The sequence below is a fragment of the Embiotoca jacksoni genome, unplaced genomic scaffold (assembly GCF_022577435.1).
Source record: "Embiotoca jacksoni isolate LCO1_2020_lvr unplaced genomic scaffold, fEmbJac1.0.p SCAF_15, whole genome shotgun sequence".
In the NCBI taxonomy this organism is placed as follows: Eukaryota; Metazoa; Chordata; class Actinopteri; family Embiotocidae; genus Embiotoca; species Embiotoca jacksoni.
Window position 1 is genome coordinate 717,702 of NW_027185285.1, and position 24,572 is coordinate 742,273.

The window sequence follows — 24,572 nt, forward strand, 5'->3', positions numbered from 1 at the left end:
TAGGTTCTTTGACAGGAATGAAGGGATTGACTCTGAAAATTACATCTATGCACACACATACAAACACAGACTCTCACATGTATGAAAAGACAGGCATTGCTGGCTAATCCAGGCTAGTTTCGGTAGGCCTATAGGGGGCTGGTCTAATCCTGTTATCGGGCCCAACAGATGCTGTTGACAGAACAATAAGCAGGGGGCCAATATGGCAGCGTAGCCCAAAGGAGGTCATGAGCCAAACTCATCACAGCAGCAGCAGGATCGCTGGCTGGCTGGAGTGAGTTGGACCCAGTGCCGGTCACACATACTGCATCTCGTAGGCTGAACACCTCGCCGCGACAGCCGTTCATAGTGATTTGTTTCGTGGTATGCAAAAGTTGTTTTGCTTTGTCTGCATTGTCAGAGGGTTGAGAGTGGGGCCGCTACAAAGGCTCTCAGGCTGGAATCAGTGACATCTTTCATATCACTTAAAACGCAGCTCTTTAAAAACACAATTACTTTGTTTTATTGTGATTTCCGATGTGTATTTTTGTTTCTTTGGGGTTTTTCAGCCTTTTTGTCCTAATTATATAGCATGAATGGCTAGGAAGGTTCCCAAAGTTTTCTGACCATGTAGGCACTGTGCACTTGGACCAGCAGCTGTAATCCTGTACGTGCTGTGGGTAAGTTGTTTTTTTTTTTAATGATTTTGTATGATTGTTTTTTTATCATCCATTCTTAAAACCAAAACTGTGACACCAACAGATCTTGTCTTATTTTTGGTTGCATCCACTCATTACCATTATGATACAAACAGGCTAATCTGTATTTTATGATACTATTGTGTCGGTAACGTTTGTGCAAAAGAACATGAATTAACCTCTCTTACATACTCATGTGCTGCAGAGTAATTTAAACTGACTGTTGAAACATTTTCTCATCCTTTTTAAAGGTTTTTGATGTGACACCAGAAAACTCAAACACACACACACACACACACACACACACACACACACACACACACACACACACACACACACACATACATAATCAAGCGGGAATAACTTGTGATGACTGGTTAAAGATGTGATTCTTAACATGACAAACTCTTTCATATTTCTCCCAACTGTCAGCTACAACAGGCCCAAACCACAGACTCCTAAAATCCTACTTAATACAATTAGTCATGACCTCTAAATCTAACTCTAATCAGACCAACTATCGTGATCCCATTAACTCTATTTTGGTACAACAACAGTTCTGTGCACAGAGTTTTGTGGCTATGTAGCTTTTTTACTAATTTGCGTCTCTTGGTATTTTAAAAAAGGTGTTATACATGTCTGTGTGTGTGTCTGCAGTTTCTTCTGGACCACAGAAGAAAGAGACTACCTGGGGCTGCACGCTTTACGTCTACACTTCTTGCAAAATATCCTTTCTTCTGCACACAACATGATACGTGGATGTACAGTACAGTCTGGCAAACAAGCTGCCTATGCCTATGCACGCACATGCATGTTTTGCACCATGTCAAATCCCACATCTCTGCAGCAGCAGCTTTCACCGCACACACATAATGTAGAGCTGAATCAATACATGTTGGGCTGTCAGGGACCTAAACCAGCCAGACACCCATTAACATAGAGTCACACAGTCACTCTTTGTTCACTGTAAAACCAACAGAGGATGAGGCTTGTGAGCAGTGAGCGAGGAAGGAGGAAAGAATTACCGAGTTGATTGGAAAAATTAGACAGGAGACAAAACCACAGGAGTAACATGACTACAATGTTAAAACAGGAGGTCTGTGACTTGCACTTCCCAAAGCCAACAGAAAAGAGAGGTGGCACACATATTCATTAAATAATCACGGACTGCAAACGAGTCATGAGAGCAGAAATAACTGACGTTAGCAGCGATGATGAGGAAGTGTCTTCCTCTCCTCTCCCTGACTTTCTGGTTTGTGTCCCAGTTTAACAAAATCCCATTAAAAAGCCTTTCATCTCACTGCACTTCATTACTGGCATAAATGCTGTGGCTCACCCCAGAGAGAGGCAGGGATTAGATGAGACGAGCTCATCTAAAATGTTACGCTCTCGAACACCAGCAGCTTTTTTAATAAAGACACTCACTTTAAATTCTCCACATTGGATTATCCAAATAAACCTCCAGCACAGCGGATGTCATTAAGGTCAGGCTTGTTGTGTTATGTATAGGCTTGGGTGGAGGTGTGCGTCCTCGTGCCCTTGTTCAACGGCAAACAACTGACTGGATTTATACAGCAGAGGTTGATGTACATTTCCTTTAAACATCAGAATGGGTAGAAAAAAACATCCCTGGAAAATTTGAAACAAATTCAAGGAAGAGACTGAGAGAGAGACAGAGGGGGGGAAATAAAGAGGAGCTTTAAAGGCATAAGCAGGGAAAGCGAGAAGAGCGAGGACCGCAGGGAGGGAGCTCGGTATTGTGTGTGTATGATTGGATGCGATGGGTCAGAGGCTTTCACACGCATTTATGAATGCTTATTTTAAGCAGAGCCCAAGCTGGGCTAATCTTTACTGCTCGCCTGAATGAGGGTGCTGATTAAAAGCTAATTATACGCTACAGATTTGGCCTCTGGTGAAGACTCTGCTGATTTGACACGGCTTGGACTCAGGCCTGGGTGCATGCCTGTGGGCTTCAGCTCCAGATAGCCAAGCGTGTGTTGGTCTGCAAATCAGAGGTGAATAAGATGTCAGCGTGCATGATGGATACTGTAAGGTTTGTGTTTATAGTGATGGAACGTAACTAAGTACATTTACAAATACTCTATTGATGAACGAGTTTCAGGGAATTTGCTTGATTATTTCCATTTTCTGCTGCATCTTTTTCCCCCCATCACTAGAGACTAGAAATGGAAATATTGTATGTTCCAGTCTGCATTTGTTTGACAGATGAAGCCAATAGTTACTTTGATGATTAAAATTAAAGGGGACCTATTATTGTTACCTTTTCCACACGTACACCTATTGCATATGTAAAAAATAATTCCCCAATTGAAAGACTAAATCCTCAGTTTTGTCTTAAAATAAGCAGGTCATGAGCTTATTATTAAGCGTTCTACATGACTGTGGATGTTTGTGTTGTCCACTAGCATATTATACATAGATCATATTTGGGTTCAAACATGTACGGGTGGATTTGTTTTTTTTCTCCAAATTAAGGACAGGAAATCTTTTGTTTACAGTTCCCTTTTGACACCTTCATATTGGCAAGAGGATGCAATACAAGCGCTGAATGCTGCCGCTCAGCAGGCTTCCTGGAAGTTGGCCATTTAGCACAAAGTGGGCATTTAGGGAGGAGTGGCTTAAATAGGAGCTAAACCGGCTGAATGAACTGAGGGACTACATAAAGGGTGGCTGTAAGATAAATAAGGATTGTATTTGAGAATCATTGATAGCTGCTCTATTGGATATAATAATAATAATAATAATAATAATAAAAAAAGCAACCTGAAAATAAACATAAAAGGTCACCTCTAACAAAATGAAATCTGTAATGTATTTGAACATGCTTAAAACCTTTTTCTGCTCATACCTCTGTCCTTTCACTTTTGTACTCGTTCCACCACACTGGATAAAGGTGCTTATAGGATGGTGTGAAGCAATGTTTGTAGAGTAGAGACCCAGTTTTCTTTGTGTCGTGTCACTTGGATGCACATGTGCGAGGAATGTGGGACAGAATTTTTCCGCCATTTTATTTTTGCTGTTGTGCTAATCAGTTGACAACTGGCGTCGGGAATGCATGAAGAAACCTGCTAATACCTCAACAAAGGCAGTGAGGAATTAGAGTCCGAGCCAGTATGGATGTAAATGATGCACGAGTCAAAACAATTTTTGAAAACAGCTTTGCAAATATTTTATCAGGAGGGAAATGCTTTCAAAAGACATGTTTGATGAACAATTTATTTAATTTTTTAATTTTGCTTCTATTAAAGATCGAAATACTGATTTACACACTTGTTTAACAGATGATACCCACAATCTTTCCAGAAAACGTTGTATATTTTTTTCAAGATTTGTTGTCAGACTGTATGTTTGTCATTGCTTTATGAATCTATCCCTCTGTTTTTATACCATTTGTTTATGCTTATGATTCAAGAAATTTCTCCTATGACATATTAAGATTTGCTTATTGTTTGCCTATTTTTTAGCTTCTTTGGAGTTTGTTAATTGTCGCTTGTTACTTTGAAAACTGACTCATTCGGTGTTGATTGCCAGACCTCTTCTACAGCTGACTGTGCTGCTAATTAGATTTCATTACGACTCTCCTTCAGTGTTTCTGTACAAGTTTAATTAAACTTTTGAAAAATGTAATTCTCTTTTGGCAAAGTTAAAATTCTTTCCCCATACGTTTTTAATAATATGCATATTACTAAAAGTAACTGATAATACAGGAAAAAAATACATGAAATAGTTTGAGCATTATATATATTGTTCACTGTTTTACATGATCATAATTATATTTTTTTATTTGTCCATGTTGATGACAGATTCAGCATCCCAAGTTTATTTTTTATCAGGCTCCTTCCTTTGAAGTCACATATTCTTTATTTTTTTCATTCCTCTTTAACTCTTAATAGCTCATCATCTGAGTTATGTTGCTGTGTGGGCTGGCTTTGACTTTCATCCATCTCTGCATGAACTCTGCCAGGGCCTCTCTCCCCCCTCCTCCCTCTCCTCTGGCTGCCAGTCTAGCACTCGATCACACAGACAGGAGGGGGTTAATATTGCTTATAAATGCAGCGGCCAAGAGAAAATAGAGTGAATCCTTCGCTGCCTGTTAGCATCTTGTCCTTGACATCATTACCCTCTGGCATGTCGATGTTCCACGCTTATGACCCTCCCGCAGGAACTAACCCTGGCGCAACACCACAACAACACAGAAGACAACATGTCTCACAGCCAATTGCCCACTGGGTATTTCTTTAGCTATTTATGTCTCACATAGTGACAAAGTCAGTTTGTTCAGCTGCTTATTTTCTTACCCAGACTGCACTATATTCATACCAAGAATTTCAGTAGAGAGGCACATAAAAATGCATTAACTTTTTTTTATCAGCTGCAAAACAGAGATGTTTGTTTTCTTTATGAGCTAAGAAATAAACGCTGACGTTAACAAGGGTCAAAAAGTAGTTGGCTGGAGACTTTTAAGCCTCAGTGCTGGTAAAGATCACTGAGTGCTGATGTCTTGATTTATAACTGTCCCGTGGGCAGCAGATTAAAAAAGTATTTATTAAGATTAGAAACTAAAAAGTGCTTTTTATCTCGTGTTGTTCAATAAAGCATACAGCCACTTTAAAATCAGCTTCTCCTGCTGATCTGACGACAGAGGAGCAACAGCCTGCAGCTGCTTAGGTGTCTTGTCAACAATACAGAGAGGACAACTGTACATGCTCACCTTCGTGTCAAGGACACGATCATTCACAGCTAGATCACACCTGGTCACTGCCTGCACGTGTGTGTGTGTGTGTGTGTGTGTGTGTGTGTGTGTGTGTGTGTGTGTGTGTGTGTGTGTGTGTGTGTGTGTGTGTGCGTGCCTAGTAAAGGGAGTGGGGGATTTGTTTGAGAGCTGGTGAATGACTGGAGGCATCTTGACAACTCCAACCTTCCCTCTCTAACTCCCATTTCTCTCTCCTCTGTCTCTCTTCAGCACTCCCCCTCTTTCCTCCTCCCCCTCTCTCTTGCCTGTCTTTATTATTAGTGGCAGCTAGAGGCACTGGACCGGAAAATTCCCATCGAGAAACAAACCCACATCTGCATATTACAGCCCTGTTTCACGTCTGCCATGAGCGAATAAATTAATACATGAATAACAATGAAAATTATCCATGAGCCGCCTCCCTCGCTCTCTAAATGGCATTGTGTGTGTGTGTGTGTGTGTGTGTGTGTGTGTGTGTGTGTGTATGTGTGTGTGTGTGTGTGTGTGGGTATGTGTGAGTCAGAAGGAGCTGTAGTTGTCTCTTTGGCCATGCTCACGAGGGAACTGGGATTATTTGCATAAAACCTCTAAGAACTGGCATACATACAGCACTTAAGCCAGGTGGGGATAAATGTGGCAACATAAGTTCAAGGCCGGGTGATAAAACACATTATGAGACCAAAAATTTCCCATTTTCTTAAAAGTATTTTGAGTGTTTTTTTGTCTTTTAAATACCCATTTGTGATTTTTAAAAAAAACTTTTTTTTTTATGATGTCACTATGTATCTATTGTTTTGGGCGGTTTCTATTTTATTTCACTTTATTCTTTTTGGGGTTTTTCTTTGAACATATCTTTTAGGATCTGAGCAGATACTGTCCAATTTTCTGTCACCCTGATTAATCTTCAATTTGCTTTTCCTAAAAAGCCCATCATTACAACAATCTTGAAACACTAACACTGGATTCGGTGGTTTATTCTACAAGGTAAAGCATTTATACATGTACTGTAATGTGTCCTGTCATTTTGTTCGACTGTAATGACAGACAAATGTGAAGAAAATATGTTTCCCTCTCTGTGTGAAATAGAGGCACGAGGATGTGAGGATGCAAAGGTGTGCGTGTTTCGGCAAAACAGCTACTGTCAACTGCCCCAGTGAGATGTGTAGTTCTGTGTTTGTTAGTGCACCATACGTGCCCTTCTCCCACCCTCACTTGCATCTCATTCTGTCTAGTTTACATCTGTTTACAAAAGCCTGTCTACTCCGGTTTCATGTACGACACAGCAAGGGTCTCCAGAGGTCCACCATGTCACACACAAGCAGACGCTCCTACGCTGTCAGACTACTTTGCTGCCGAATCCGCTCATTCGATGTGACACCAGGGCTCTCAAGAGATTAGATCAAATTCCAAAAACGTATACTCTACCGTACAGATGCTGGCAAACAGAAACTTAGTGACCCGTCGCAGAGGTGCTTCTGGTATCTCATGGTGCAATCGCTTGTGTTTGCAAGGCAGCGGCTGGGAAAGGATGGGAGGTACATGCGAACTTTGGAGAACTGTGAAGCAGAGCAAACTTTCAGGGGCCGTACGTCATGTGTCCATTAGCAGACAGCGCTGCCTCGCTCTGCAAATGACAGTGTTTGTCTACGTCTGCTTCTCACTGTCTCTCTCACACACACACGCACACACACACACACACACGCACGCACACACACACACACACACACACACACACACACACACACACACACACACACAGACATACATCACCCACTCTCTGTTAAAGCCAGTCTCTCTCTGCCTCTTCCCTCATCTTTAACCGCTCCCTCTATCTCAGTCTCGCTAATGTCATTCTTCCCCTCTTAGAGCCTCCATGTTCCTTGTTCCTCTTCCTCATCTGCTTCATCACCTATCTCCCCCCTTTTATTCCTGCCTACCTTTTTTCCCCTCTCTAACCTCCATTCCTGCCCTGAGATACAGCTGGTAATATGTCACTCAGCTGTAATTTTGCCCTTCAAAAGGCCTGTAATGACGGGAATCAGAGGATGGCTGAGGTGGATGTGAGATGAGGGGGGGCTAAAGGGACTCTTCTCTGCCCAGAAAGAAGCCTTTCAAGAGCCTTTTTGCAGCGAGTCACTGGGGGAAGAGGGCAAAATTGCCCAAAGGAAAGAGAGTGAGCGAGAAAGAGACCAGCTCAACGGGTCACACTGTACTTTTGCTGTTTCTACAACATGCCTACTGATGTTCAGTGTGTTTTGGAGGAGTTGTAAAAAGCATTTGTCCTTGACGTGCAGAGACACTGATTGAACTCTTGTATGCCAATAAAAAGAGCAAAGAGTTCAACACTGTGGGGAATAATTAAAAAAGATGCAGTGAGAGGGAATGAAGGCAGCAGAGAAAGAATGAGAAAGAGAGGGTCGTGCTAGGTGACCAAATTGACAAAATATTGTTGAAGCTGCCTGATATTTTCTGACATTTTGCAAACTGGCAAACAGTTCAACTCATCCAGCAGATACGTCTGCGGCTGCTGTGGCAATGTGGGGTTGTGTATCAGACAGGCCAGATAAGGGCTGATAGTGAGATTCGCTTGGCCTTCTCCAGAGACAGAGCCAGCCGACCTGTCAGAACCCAGGTAAACACAGACGTCGGTGGATTTCTGAGAGATGCGCCCCCCTTTTTCTCTGTGTCTCTGTGGCCTTATGAGCGCCACACCTCATGTTTGGTGCTTCGCTGAGCCCCGTGTGTCAGCCTGGTGAACGCCCGTCGACCTTTTCCCAGAGTCTGAGCTGCCGTCGCACAGAGGGCTGCACCCCGGGGCAAAGTGGAGAAGAGGGAGAGAGGAGGACGGCGAACGGAGGTGAAGTGCGCGACTCCGAAACCACATCGCAATTCAGGAGATTTACTGTACACCCTCGCTCACACCAGGAAGACAGGATTGGGAAGAAAATGTTTTGTAGTCACTAAAATTCCAGTGTCTGAGAGTCTTTCATGCTGATATAAAATAGGTCAAAGCAATCTCCTGCAAACCCTCACTGGATTCTGAGGGATTTGCTTTTTACAGAATTGTTGTTGTTGTTATGGATAAAACTGTCTGGGAAGATTTGAATGTTTGCCTGCACCCCTAAAGAACAACTGAAGCAAGCGTTGCCTGGAATCAGACACAGCAACCAACCAGCAGCAATATCAATCGTTTACAAGGATAAGAGGAGACACTGAGGTCACTAAATAAACAGAACACACAGACAATGGATGCACATGTATGACCAAAGGCAAGGAGAGGGGGAGCGAGAGAGAGAGAGAGAGAGAGAGAAGTCATTTCATTCTGCAAGGGAAAAAAAATAGGGAAATGGCAAGACAGCACAAAAATAAAATGCAGATGTGCAAATGCAGTCATGCAGAAAATCCTTGCCTTTAATCCAATTCCTCACGCTTTATTAAAACAGGGCCACGGAGATGGAGTCAGACAGAGACCATGATGGAGAGACTAACCATGAAGAGCAGGCTCACATTACACAAACATTACACTAACACATACTCATTGCAAGAAAAAAAAAAAAAAAAAAAGCACAAATCAAGGGAAAGTAATATAAGGAGAACCAGTGGAAAAAAAAAAATGCAAATGTTCTCTCGTGCTTTCATGTCTGTCTCCATGAGAATACAGACACAGAATACATGTATGCCTCCTCACAAATAACACAACAGAAAATACAAACAACCACACAGTGTTGTTAGATTGTGAGATTTATGGATCCACGGGCGTTACTGGGTCACATCAGGCCAGGCTGCTGTCCACTCTCCCGATCCTACACCACCGCCCTCCACCCTCCACCTTCCCATCATCATTTCATCATCTGCTCTGAAAAGGAGTGATTTATAGTCCCACACTTCAATTCAGCCGTGTGTGTGTGTGTGTGTGTGTGTGTGTGTGTGTGTGTGTGTGTGTGTGTGTGTGTGTGTGTGTGTGTGTGTGTGTGTGTGTGTTCGTGGGACAAAGTATGAGCGAATGTGTAATTGAGTCTCTCCATATTTTGGTGTGTGTCCTTGGCCAAAATTAATAACAATAGCCATTATAAGGGATTACGGCCTGGTTCCCTCCAAGGACTGGACTCTTTGGTGGGTCAGCAGAGGGTCGAGGCCTCCCCACACTGCAGCACCGGAGGACAAGGCAAGTAGACAGGGTTTCATGTTCATATGCACCATGTGCCTGGTAGCTAACAAACACAAACGCACATAAACAGTGAAGATGAAAACAAGTGTAGATGCATGACAGAGTCCTAAAATAAATAAGGATCACATGCAGTGATGGTTATCAGTGTTACGTTGCAGAAAGTTAGGCAACTTACAATTTCACAGATACTATTTTAGTTAAAAGTTATAAGCCGAGCAAGAGACTTGGTATTTGGTCAGACTCAAGACAAGCAAAAGATTTTAAATATATAATTATTCGATATTTTCATTGAAAGGACTTGACATAAGATGTGCATAAAACGAGAAAACAAATTGTGAAATACTACTAACAAAACCTTTATTCCAGCATTTAAAAACTTAGAAGACTTTTAAGTGACATGTAAATACTTTCAGGTCTCATGAACACTTCTAACATCATTTTGAGGACTTGTGCCTTGACAAGACAGGAAACCTGACTTGCTTTGATTGACTTGAAACAAAGGAATTCAATATATTTCTGGTAAAAATGAGCTTTTACTGAGCTGATGAGAAGTTTGATTTCTGAAATTAACTGCACTGTTTGTGCCTTTCTTCCCATGTATTGAACTTCGGCCAATATATGGCGAGATTTTTAATCTGTCAAAGGTCAAATTTGTGGGAATATGGATCAGTGTAAAGTGTATAAAATGCACACTTGCATTAACACATTCGATAGCACTCAAACTCGTGGAAGAAGGGATGTAAGCCAAGGACCCAGAAAAAAAAGTGTTTTGAAGAGGTATTGTAGACCAACGTCTCTGTACGTTTGGATGCACTGCGGCATCACATCACGCATATGTACGGGGACAATGCAGAGGGTGAAATCTCGTGCATGATGTTCCCCAAGAGACAATCATAAAATGATGAGGAGGTTGGAAAAATAGTAATATTTAGAGTATAGTAATTTAGAATCATCATCATATCATGTGCTTTCTGTGCTTTTTAGTTTTGATGAAAAAAGTAATTTAAGGTTTAATTGAGAGTTTGGACAAAGTCTTACAATGCTTTTTTAATGCTGTTATGAAACATTAAGATAAAAATGGGCATTTACTGCATTAATTAGCACCTGTACTCACATTGTCAACCAAACATCTGGACTCCCTTGCTTTCCTCCCGATCTGTCAGCGAGCATTTCTACTTCTTATTTGCCACGATAACAGAGTGAAAACTCTTAATCACCAACACATTCATCTTTCAGTATGACTCGCTGCTCCACATGTCCAGCATCCACGCCAGAAGGAGGGAGAGAAGAGGAAGAGAGAGAGGAGACAGGAAAAAAAAAAAGAAAAAATAAAAGAGCCTGGACCTACTGTCAACTCAGTGATGCAGAGAGTGAGGAAAACACACGCTGACACGGAGACAATTCGCTGGTAGTATACACACACACACACACACACACACACACACACACACACACACACACACACACACACACACACACACACACACAGATTTGAATGATTTTATTTACTCTTTATTCATGTAGTCTATAAACCTATAAACATCCATATCAGGCACAGATGCCTTACTTGTACATATTTGGGATGTCATAAACACAGATGCACCGAAGTATGTATTCATGTCTCCACGGCACGAGTTACAGACTCTGTAGCATTTAAGAATTCTAAAATATCCAAAGCAGACGAGCAGGATGCGCGCATACATACGCAGACCGACACACAAACAGAGCAGCGAAGCTGTGGTGGAGCGGAGGACACAGCAGGGCTGGCTGCCTGCGGGAGTCAGCAGAAGGTGAGCAGAGATAAGGCTGTGTGATTGTGACTGCATGTCAGAGAGAATCTGCACAGCACAACAGTTCAGCATGCCCTGCGCCACACACACACTACACAAAACAACACACAAACACCCATCCACAAACTTTTATATATGCAGAGTGCAGAACCTGCACAAGTGTACTGAAACAGGGAATTTAGACTACACAAGACATGGCCTGCATGTATGACCACGTTTTGGGTATATTGTACTGCAATATTCACCAAGTTTGTTCCATTCTTGCCGGTCAGCTGCATCTTAAGACCCTGACACACCAAACCAACCACAAAACAAAACAGCATTATTCTGATACACACAAAAGCTGCACATAAACATGAGACAAAGACTACAGCTGGTTGCAAGCTGACTGTTGACGTGGGTGTATTCTGTATTTTCATGACAAAAGAACTGATCAGCTGATGATAATAATACATATACCAGACAAAGAAACATAAGAGCTTACCATTTTTCTACCACTGCAAATAGGTCTGATAAAAAGTTGCATCACTGTACCACTTTTTGAATCTTACATGAAGGTATGAGGACTGAGGGTCACTAATTAGTCTCCATCTCTGGCTTTAAACTAGTTACTATGATAAAACAAAACAAAAAATAACCTTGAAATATTTTCCAGGTTGTAAACACTTCTCCACCTTATGCACAATTTTCTATACATTCTCCCCAAAAATATGCATTGCTGTTGTAGGCACCTGTCATCACAAATATCTAGCTTCCTAGCTTTGATATCGATACAAAAAACAAAGAAAAACACTGATCAAAAATAAGAAAAACTGCTTAAAATTAAACAAATGTTAACACAAAACAAAGATCTTTCTGCAGGAAAGTAACCAAAACGATGACAAGCTCATTAATACTGTTTTGATGGGATGTGGTTTTACCACATGGGCTAAAATACCCAAAGTAGCCAAGTCCTGGGTTCAACTCCAAGTCAGCCTCCTCTCTTACCCTATTTCCTGCTTATCTCCACTGCACTCCACTTCTAATGAAGACAAGTCGCCAAAAAAATAATGACTTTAAACACTATGTTCAGAAACTACTTTCCTCTTCAAACATGAAAAGAGAACAAGCAGTTCTCTAAAGTGTTAAGGACAACTTATTTCGGAAGAAAACACATCGTCCCTGTGTGACTGTGTGTAATAATTCTGGATTCTACAAGACAAAAAACAGATCATGCATCTGTTCCAGCACAGCACTAATGGATTTTACAATTAGCTTTTCCTTGAGTGTTGCTCAGGCATCAGTATGAACAAAAATGTACTCAATGGCTAACACAGACTAAGTCACACACATGCACAATTACAAACACAAACTAAAACAAATGATCTATTAGAGCCTTTAGACTGCTGTGTGTATTTCTGGAGGGCAGATGTAAGCCGTGTGATTGCTCAATTCAGACTTCCAGTGCAGAAACCTGCGGTACTCAAACACAAATCACCATGTTTCTCCCTGTCAAGAACAAAATGAGCAGCGTGGTACAACTGTGACCCCTCTGTCTTACACAACAGATCAACCTGTCACTACATACAGCATCTGACAATGTATTGAAACCGGGTCTCTGACGCATTTTAAATTCCTTTATATTTTCTTTTTCCAGGGGAATGTGTGCTTATTGTCTGCCTGCATTATTTGCTTGTGCGTTTTAATTGTTTTGTGTGGGTAGTGTGTGCGTGTGCATGCTTTCTACGAAGAGGCTGAAGACTGAAGAAAGAGCAAAACAGAGTGAACAAGTCAAACTTAACGGAGAGACTGATTCCCTGCAGCAGAGTCCTAAACGAGGCTGTGACTAGAATGACAAAATGTCCAACCTCACTCCAGCCGCTTCACTCCCAGGAACACAACCATCAAACACAACCGGCACTTAATTAGCTTCTCACTTGCTGACTTCACTCAGCTCTGCTCCACTTGCATGTGTGCCCGAGTGTGTGTTTTTGTGTGTCTTCAGCCCAAGGCGCTGTCTGAACACATTTCAGCAAATAGAATCCAATTTGTTTAACTTCTATTGAATACAAGTAGAGGGGATTGGCACAGGGAGGCTGGTGACAGCGGACTGTGAGCAGTGTGTGGGATTCTGTTAATCTGCATGACCCTGTTGTGTTAGACAGTGTTACGAAATCCAGTTGCAGAGTACTTCATCCAATGTTCTGCATTTATGTCTCATTTTGCAAATGTAAACAAACAAATGGTCTGCCAAGCACCACTCCAGGCCTACCTGTGTTGCTTGGCGTCTTGCCATTGCTGTTCTTCTTGAGTCTCTTCTGGTGGGATTTGCCATTGTAGTGGATCTGGGCCTGTGCGGCTGAGTTGAGTTGGATGTTGCAGACCTCACACAACGTGTAGCTCCGCTGCTTCCTCTCTCTTTTGGGTCTGTAGAGTGGAGATTGCAGGGCGCCCCCAGGTGACTGCTCGTCTGGTACTGCACCCTCGTCCTGGGTGTCGCAGCAAGGCTCGCTGTCCATTTGCACTCCCGGCTCACCGCCAACCTCCCTCAGATCCAGCTCAGTGTTCGGCAGCGGCGATGGGCTGAATGGACGTTTCATACCTGTGAGAGAAGACGAGGACAGGATGGAGATAAATACAAAAGGGAGGACAACACACTGAACAGGTGGAAAGTCCTTTAGAGGTCAGCATTTAAACCACACCAAGCTTTAAAGTGGTTTCCCCTCCCTTTCTGAGGAAGCCTAATGTTAACATGAGCAAAACAGCATGAAAGCGAGTGAGGCTGTAAGTCCTGTACCGCATGCATGGAGGTATCATTTTGCGTCGCCTGACCTGACCTCGCTCACCCTGCATACAAAGCTCCCCTGTTAAAACCTGATAGCTGCAGCGGACACCGGCAAAATACACCCCTGATTCCTGAAGCTTTGTAGAGGAGTGTGAGGAATCTGACCCCACTCGTGTCTGCAGTAAGTCGGGCTTGTCAGCACCCTCAAACACAGTGACACCTGCTCTGTATGCACACATACATGAAGACATTAGGAAACTGAAAAAAAAAAAAAGCCTGGATGAATACACAGTCCCACTGTAGAGTGGTAAATTCATGTGGTGGTGGTCCTGGGGTGCAAACACAGAACCACTTGGGGGAGACAGAGTGCTGCAGTGTGGCTCTCTGAGGAACAGCAAAGCCCCTCTGCCAAGCTGTTTCACTTACGATGGCTCCATGCTCACTTGCTGTCTGTGTGCACCCCTGCAAGCCAAAATGCTGCAGCAGTAGCTTCGCTGCCTCTGTGGAGGATCTCAGCCAAGCTGTGCCCGGATCAGACAGGCAAACAGCAAAACAACTGGGAGTGTAAGGCTCATGAAAGAACTCTGACAGTGTTTGCTGACATTAGGGTTCATGTTAGAGCAGCAGAAGTACGGATACCGCAGCAACTGCGCAAAATATACAAGTGTGTGATGCAAGGAAACAATTCTCCGACTAGAACTGTGATTGTACAAATAGCTGTAAAGATGTGAAAACCTGTCCAGTGGATATGGAGGGCGGCGGGTTAACAGGAACGAGGACAGGGATATCAAAAGACACAAAACAAGAAAGACACTGTGGTCAGAATAGATGAAGCCTTCCCAGGATAGACAGTCAGGGAGAAGAGCCGTTTGTTTCATATGCAGCAACTGTCGCCATAAATAAATAAAAAGGAAGGTCTACAGTTGTTCTGAGAAGGATGGAGTGGAGACATCACCATTGGTAAAAGTCCCTGAAATACACCCAGCTGTGCATTTCTGCTGCTGGCTTTTTGCCTTCGCCTCGAGTTATTTACGTAAAAAACCAAACCAAACCGCTCACGCACGCACACACACGCACACACACACACACACACACACACACACACACACACACACACACACACACACACACACACACACACACACACACACACACACACACACACACACACACACAGTGCTCTAAAACACATTAGAGCAAGCAGCCTCCATGAAAGCTGCTATTCACATTGCCAATCTGGGAGCACTCAAGAGGCTCTATCAGATGTTTTCTCAAAAGCTTTGAGAAATGCTGCTCCCTGGCACCGAATTAAAAAAAGAAAAAGAAAACCTCTGTAGTCTTTAACCATGCAACCTCCACACACTACTGCCAAACAACTCAGCGAGCCGCCCCACATTAGCATGGTTGTCAAACCAAAATCCTCAGTGAAAAGCTGTGAATATTGCCTCTCGTTGTGTCCTCCATCACAACCTTGCATCAAGAGACAGTGCTTTGTAGAACATAAAGCAATCTGAACATTCAATAAAACACGCTTTTAGAAGACCTAGTGCCCATATTTTTGAAAAGAAAAAAACAAAACAGATTCGGTGTCTAACCTGAAAAAGTTTACCTTATGCACTGCATGCACATCGTGCAGCCCTAAGCATGACTTTGACCTTGAAGTTGACCTTATGCACTGCATGCACATCGTGCAGCCCTAAGCATGACTGTTGCCATAGAGACTCGTCAGTCACAGGTCTGACAACATTTTCTCAGTGTGAAAAGCTGGCTTTAGAGCCCGACAGAGATTTTAGTTTTTATGTAATTTAATGTAAATAAAACTAACCTTCTCTGAACTTTACCCTGTTTTTGTGTCATGCTACTTTCATGTCCAGAGAGGAAAGTATTTTACCTGCTACACAGTATGCATTTTGAATGTGCATGATTTTGTTACATAGCTATGGGGAAAACTTTTAATAGAGATTCCATATTCTTAGTCTAATGGTACATGAACTAGCTTTATATAAGTTGAGTTAGAGAGTTATGTGAGAAAAGTGTTTTAAGTTATGAATGTGAGATTTGGGGCTAATTTTGATACAAATTAATATCCCTTTTATACAGATTTCAACAGATCTTTGAAAAAGTCAGATCTGTTGTTCAAATGGAGAATTCAACTAAAACTATGAGTCTAATAATACATTTTATGCTCTTATATTGATCTTGCATCTCATCTATTATTGGTGCAACAGAGCTACAGGATATTGTACAAATACCATCTCTGAGGACTTTTCTTTTAACCAGCATCCTGGGGGTCGTGTACATCACTTCTGATACAGGATAGTAGACAAGGCAACACAGTAGCTGTGAATCTAGCTGCTGGATGGATTCTCACCAGGACCAATAGGTTTCTGCAGCTTTCACAAGTGAATATGTCAGAGTGCGTCAGGGTGTTTGTGCTGAATGGCCTGCGGAGACTTTAAAGACTTCGCCATCTCGAGGTAGAAGCAGTGTGAAACAAGCGCCCATGCTGGGTCCGCACACAGAGATGTGTGGGCTGAGACAGGACAGGAAATTGTCAGGGGGTTATCCTGAGGGAAGACAGGGAGGGCAGGAGGTTCTGCCAGCCTCGCCATGTCCCCTGTTTCCGCTGTCTGGTGCACCCCCACCCTGCGTGCCCTCCTCCCTCAGTACATGGGAGCCATCAATTCAATCACGGCTGTGATCTCGCTGAAAGACCCTGGCTCCCCCAACATAGTAGCCCGGCAATTAAAACTCTATTTATGATCTTACGACTGTTGCTCACTGATCCTGAAATACAACGGCACTTTCCCCGCTTAAACCAGCTCTAACCACTGGCCCACCTTGGAGAGCACCCCCACCCATATACTGTGACCACATTTGGCACGGGGGTGGTTGGTCCTTCCTGGTTCAGGCAAAAACCGTCCTCGAGATGGACCAGTGCGAACGCTGCAGGCATGTTTGCAGCTCCTAAATCGTCCCGTTGAGAGGGGGAGAGGGACAACAAGAGCAAGCCAATTGCAGACAGAGTCTACACACAGGTCACATGACCAATACAAACTGTCAGAAGACACAAGTGCATGTGTGCACTGTAAACATATGCGTGCATGTGTACCGTTACGGGCACAATAGCAAACATGAGTTGCCCTCTGATTCTGTAAGCAAAGAGAGCAATTCAGCAAACATGCACCACTTGCAAACACAACAGAAGTGACTTGACTTATTAGAGTAAATCCTCGACTGCCCCAGAGCACATGGACTGACCTCAGCAACATAAACAAACAAAAATGACAAAAGAATGAATCCAATCAAAGCAACGAGCATCACAGCAGCCAGAAAACACAGACACACATACTGCGCACACTGCCTGAGAGGAGATGGACAGATATACATGCGTAAAATAAAAGGAAAGGCTTAAAAGGAAACGTCTCCGGACTTAACAGTTAGATGCAAAACATCAATAGTTACCATTCCTCACCATTAAGCAATCCTGACAGCGAGCACTGTAAATAATATGACTGCAGGCGGGGATAATCTGTTTCCCTCCCTGATGTGTGGGGATCAAAATTCTCCTGACAATCAACCAGAACTCAGGGCATTTACTACATCAGGTCAGTGATGGCAGAGGGGTAGGAAGAGAGAGAGAGGGAGAGATGGGTAGAGGGAGAGAGGGACAGATGGGTAGAGGGAGAATAAAGGCTCTTATATAATTGGCATCATCAAAGTATCATTACCGTCACCACGACTGTACTGTCATTACTACAATTGAAGAAGAGCTTGAGGTCTTTGAAACTCTGTGTCTTTGTGTCCAGTACATCAGTGTTGATTGTGTAAAGTCTTGGCTAGTGTCCTCTAATGAGTGTAATTATACAGAGCTCACTGAAGAAGAAGTCTTGGCTGCAGTATGGCGGGTTCAGGAGTTGAAAGCTGGAACCGAGTGTTTGCAGTCCGTATTGCCCCGAGCCCGAGCCGCGGAGTAAATAAAGAGCAGTGGCACATGAATTGATGCGTTTTCTCTAATCTTTGTTTGCAGCAGTTCTTTGGCAGCGCACAGGGAGGGCATTTGTTCACTGTGTGCATGTGTTTGCTTGTGCATGTGTGCGCAATTTGTGTCCAAGCAAAAAAAATATGAAAAAAACGTATACAGCATCCCACTGATCCTATCACCGAGGCTGTATTTTGTTTGTCTCTGAAAGTGAGTGGGTTATCTTGCACAGGTAGACACACACACACTATTAATGGAGAAGAGATAAACAGAACATGAATTTAGAGCAAAGAAAAGAGAAGGAGATAGAAGATTGATTTCTGATTAAAGACACGGACTAAAGGCTGCACAGTTTATTTAACAAGTAAACAAATCTGCACATTGAATGTCAGCACACCAATTTTACAGGCCCTCTCAAGTTACTGCAAAGGTTAATAATATCAGATAATCATTTTGTCAATATCAGACATGTCATACCTACTAGCTTATGTGTAGTGATGTGTGGTACGTTACAGTAGTTTCTTATGTGATTCCCTCCAACCCAGTGAGTTTAACTTCACTAACACAACTTAACTCATTTTAGATTGATCAGGTGTTTGTAAGTTGTATCTGGTTGTTTATTGATTATTATAACAATGAAAATAAAATAAATCTGCATCACACCAGGTTTTAATCTTATCTGACTGTAATTTTCAACGGAACACAAATTTCTGAATACATGTTTTGCCAAATAATGATTTCATTGTCTTTCAAGTTGACTGAGCTGCTCTATATGAAGCCTCATCATCTGTTGGAGTTTCTTTTTTAATCTCTTGTGCTGTTTTACTTTTCCATGCTTAGCGCACAGTCAACAATCACTCCTCTTCATCCTTCTCTTCTGTGCTTATTCTCAGACGGATATATTTTCACATCTCCAGCACGCGGCCCCCGGGGAGACGCTATTAATGTGTGCCGAATGGTCTCAAGTTGTGTGAAAGATAGAGCCTCTTTCTTCTTCACCGAATCTGATTGCGTGTAAGGGTGAAAGCACACACACAAATTAATGTTTGTGTGTTTGGATGCATGCATTTTCACATCTAAATGTTCTGGTATGGATTGTGGACATTCATAACAACATTATCAATAGTGCCACTTTCTATATGACTTGCACTAAATTGTATTGTGACCCCTTTCGTTTTTTATTATGCTGACAGAATGGGACTGATGCACATAAAGACGAATCTTGTGCCCTCACATGCAAAAACAGATTTTAGAAACATACACAGTAGAGAGAGTCTTTTGCTTTTCTTCCCCCAGCTATATTTACTAAAGTGCAGTCTAATCCTTTCTTTGAGTTTCCATTAAAAACTTTTAGCACTTCAATATAGCACTTGGGAGAGCAATTCAGAAAAGATGGAATGAATGGAGCCATAAAGAGGAGTATACATGAGTTATTTAGTAGCACATTTAACAAAGGATAAGAAGAAACATCTGCTCATCAGCTTGCAATCGTATGCACATCGCTGGTTGGCAAAATCAAAAGTAGATAGAAAGTATGCATCCTTTATTGAACTTTAATGAATAATATTTGTATAGCCCCAGATTTGTGCCTCATCTATTGAAATCCAGACCGTTGTGTTTGGCCTTTGCCTTGTCTTCAGCACTTCTCTGTGCCCTCCCTCTTCTAACCATCTTATTATTAAATTATAAACTTCTCTTCCTGTGTTCCAATCAAGCCTTGCAGGTGAGAGTGAAGCCAAACACAAAGTTTTACAATTTCCAAAAGGAACCCAACCCTCTGCACTGAATAGGCCAACTCCTTCCAGTGTGGCCCTATTCATTCTTCAACCACAGAAAAACAGACCAGTCCAGATTTTGCACCACTGTTCAAACATCCGTCTGCCTGAAGTGTGCTAAAGTTAGCCAACGTAGGAAAACAGGCCCGTATTCACCCTTGTTCACATTTCACCACAAACTCAACTGGGGAACTGCCCAATAGGAGTAACCACAGACACTGGGAGAGGTTCCATACAACACTGGATATACTTAGACATGGACCAACCCAGGCTTGGCCACAGTCACAATACACACACCCACACTGCACAGTCAACCAGCTGCAAACACACACACACACACACACACACACACACACACACACACACACACACACACACACACACACACACACACACACACACACACACACACACACACACGCGCAAGGAGACAAAATCTCTATTCTCCGAGAGCAAACATTTTGAACGGCAATTTGTCCTATAATGATTTTACGATCTGCTCCTTCAACTTCTCTTCAGCGTCTGCCTGCTTCAGAAAACATCTGACACTATCCATCACAGCTAAACAACACAGCCATGTGACAGTTACGAGACAGGGTTAATATTTTATATTTGGAAGATGTGCTGCTCCCTTCCAGGAATAAATCTAATTAATTTCTTAATGAGTGGTCGTCCTCATCCCGGGAGGCACGCACGCTGTGTGTGGTGGTGTGACAGTTGAAGAGCCATGCCGGTGGTATTTAGCGCATACGTGGAGGTATTCCGATGACCAGATTTGGATATAGCATCAAGGACATTCGCCACCGCTGGCTTAAACATGCATAGCTGAGAGAATCACTCAGAGTTATTAGCGCTGACTGATGCTGGCTTCCTCTTCACTCACTTTTATTGTAAATCACCCATGGAAATGCAGGCCAGAAACCTCAAGGAAAATCCTGAACATACTTTTTCATTCATTTTAAACTATAACATCCATAAATTTTACAGTCAGCTGCATCAGTCTGACGATGCACACAATGCTGTGTGCTCTGTCAGATGTCTGGGGAAAAGGATTAACACAGAGCTGACTGGACGTAGATTTTGCAGGGAGAGTGTATGGATTTCTGCTTTCAAAGGAGTTTTTTGTTAACTTTTAGACAGAGGAGACCGGAGCCAGAATACAAGTTAAAAGGTTTAATCAGCAGTTGATTAATCTTGTACAAGAGGAGCGTTTTAACAATGCACCGACATCATGTGGTTACAGAGTAAAAGGCTCAGAGTCTGAGTGTTTACAGTCAGTATATATTTGTCTCTTGGGGGCGTGGTTCTCATCGACTCAGACGATACATTTCTCTTCAGGCTGAGGCCTTGGCCTTCATAATTATCTATTCGATAAAGGGGCCGTTATTGACTGCTTGATGAAAATAACAAGTTGAGCCATCTCTACACAGGCACAAAGAGTTGTTCAAGGACATGTCTCCCCGTATTTTACCATATAAAAATTAAATTCTTATAACACTAATCCTGCATGTATTTAAGAATGATAAAGAGGGCCAAGTAAGAATGATGTGCCTGTACGTCTATCTCGAAACACCAGTGCATTTATCATCTAATATGCTTAGCCCCTCACACTCCGGTGGCAGAAGCATATAAATCTCCTATTGCTCGTGCGACACAAACATTGCATGCACTCTGCAGAGACCCAGAGAGGCAACTCTAGCCACGGATAGCATGACTGATGGAGATGGGAGGAAACAGATTGCCTTCAGGACAGAAGAGAGGAGGAGGAGGAGGAGGAAGGGTGGAGGTTGGGCACAGGTGCAGTTTGTTGCTGTTTTGCATACTGTTGAGATTAAACACTAAAAAATACCTACAAAGTCACTTTCCTCTTCTGCCTGCACATTCCTGCACACAAACACACTCCTGCGTCCCAAGTAAACAAGTTCCATCAATATATTTTTCAAGTGGGTAGATGATTGTAAGTCCTTAAAATAAAAAAGTACACCACAGTGAATCAGCAGGCATCTGTGGCTTGGCACATTCTGGTCTGTTTCCCCTCAAAGGGCAGAGGAAATATGTGCAGCAGACATTTGCTCATACAGCTTCTTTTAAACCATGTAGAACTGAGGAATCCACGGTGTTTTCACAAAATACTGTTTGGACAAGAGCGACCTAAACAGATTCACACTCCCCAGCAGAGAAAGGGAGAGATGGTTACGGGCTTCTGCTGGCATTACATTAATACAATTATGTTCATCTTTTTCAGCGACATGCCACCACACAGCTCTCTGCTTTGAATCCATGTCTGTAGGTTTGAATACTGTCATTGCAATGCAAACTCTGGTGACACCCTTACCGAGGATGTTTCATTTTGAAAATGATCTTGTTAACATTGTTTGAATTGTGCTGTTTGGGACTGGTTTTGCGCCTGTGTTGTGTGTTTTAATATTAAAAAAAGGCTGCAGGATTTGAGATGGTGAACTTCTGTTCCTCTACCCACACAGGACACTCTTTTCTCACATAAATTGGACAAAGATCATGTTTAAAAGGTATTCTTTGAAATAACTGAAGTAGGATATGATTAAATTCACTTTAAAGGAATAAATAACTAGTTTGAAACATGACACACTGATTGTGGAGCCTAGGATTATCACCTGGAAAGATTTTCACACTTCACTTTCCAAAAAGGATACTTTTTATCGTGTTTGGAAGAACAAATTTACCTAATTGCTGCCAATGTCATGGATGATGATTAGACCGTTTACTTTTAGCTCCATTTTAATCCCTTCAAAAATCAATTAAGATAACACCAAAAAAAAGAATCCAATTAATCCAAATTAAACCTAAACATCCCCTGCATGGGAAACACATATTTAATTCAGATGTCGGTAACAACATCATTGTTCGTAATGAAGGGCAGTTTGAATTTTATGATCAAATTGCAAATTATATCATGACATTGACGCTGTGTTCTTTCACACTTCAATTAATCATCAAGTATTAAGCACTAAAGAAACAGAATGTTGACACCGTAGAATATGATCTTTTGAATTACATGATTGTAACTGAAAATGTAACATATTTTTGCCAATATCTTTTCTATGCTTTTCAACTTTACTCTATTAACCATTTTAATGAGAACCCCCATATTTCCCTTAAGGGATAAACAGGTTTGATGCATGTTGTCTGGGCCACTAATAGGTCAGAGATCAGTGTACAGACACAGCTGCAACCTCACCCCCCCCCCCCACCCTCCAATGTCCTCATTTCACCTTGACATGCTGCAAACATACTGTACACACACTTTCTAAATGGGAAAGTAATATGCTGCTCAGTGATTGAACGACACTGACACAGTTTCCTTCATATGTCCGCCCAATTAAATGGTAAAAAACAAACAATAAAAAAAAAAGACACCTAGTGACATCTTCAAGTCAGGAGGCACCGTTGTTGATGCCCGTGCTGCATTGCTTGCAAGCATCACTAATAAGCTGCTCCTTTTTCGTCAGTGTGGTGTATCCAGGCCCTGTTGGGGAGAGTTGTAATTACTGGGAGGATTTGATTGCATTAGCCTCATCCCTACCTGTCGTTAATAACATTAGTTCTGTAGGAGGAAATTCATTAGACGCAGAGATCCGAGTTGGTCTGCCTCACATGCGGTTAGACACACTGACAAATTGCCTGCTCCGTTGTAAACAAATGTAATTTGGTGATGCTGGCATTTATGAAACACACGGAGATATCCAGAGACTTTGTGTCTGGCATCAGATGTTGGATAGCTACACGAAAGGAGGCAAAATGACAGCCTGAACATGGAGGTGCTGTGATTTCAAATGATACACACTCCATAAAACGTACTGTATACACACAGATGAATGGACACACACACCATCAGCGCAACAGGAAGTGGTCTCCAAAGAAAGCCCAAAAGCAGAGCTGTCCCAATAACGGGAGATAAAGAGCACTAATGCTCCTGCTGAAATGCAGCTTCAGCATGTGGTGTGATTCAGCGGCACATGTCTGGCTGTGTCTGCGTGTGTGTTGTGGTAACTAAGAGTGAGTATTCAACTGTATTATCCGGGGATCAACTACGGTGTTGATGCTGGCATGCAAGCTGTCCTTGCCAATAAGCTGCCCCTGCATCCATCAGTCCCTGTCGCACTCCGATAAGAGGAAGGATTACCTAACCAGAACTGAGAGTACTCGTTATTTATGTTGCCATGCTACTCAAGGGGACACACAGAGAAGAGAGAGATTAGTAACGGCGACACATATAGTACCGTGCAAAGGTTTTCGGCACTTTAAATATTTAGATTGTTATCCGTCATGCATCCCATCAGGGAGCCGTTTGATTGGTCCCAAATTCACTTGGCTGCAAAACATCAACCTCAAACATGCAGCCGTAGTCATTAATAACTGTCAACAGCGATGACAAGAGGAAAAGGCCATGCAACACATGGTATGACCCCCACAGAGACTCCCTTTTACAGGATTAACTTTGTGTCATAATCACTGAACAAAATCTCCAGAGAATCAAACAAAAATAAATAAACAGAAAGTAAACCAAAAATAAATAAAAAATAAAAATAAGTGAGCTCAAAAATGGAATTTACAATAGAACAATAAAAGACTATTTGATTACAATATTCTCCATTATCTTTTACTGATTGGTATTTCTCCCCTG

The 24,572-nt window shown here is 42.3% G+C and overlaps 1 protein-coding gene across 2 annotated transcripts in view; it reads right to left on the reverse strand.

The window, feature by feature from the left end:
• znf385c (zinc finger protein 385C) overlaps positions 1 to 24,572 on the reverse strand; it is a 118,718-nt gene that overhangs the window by 64,983 nt on the left and 29,163 nt on the right. For both annotated transcript variants that reach the window (XM_069148651.1, XM_069148650.1), the window contains exon 2: positions 13,640 to 13,969. In XM_069148651.1, coding sequence (XP_069004752.1) covers positions 13,640 to 13,967 — 328 coding nt within the window. In that variant the 5' untranslated portion in view covers positions 13,968 to 13,969. The remainder of the gene's footprint in view (positions 1 to 13,639; positions 13,970 to 24,572) is intronic.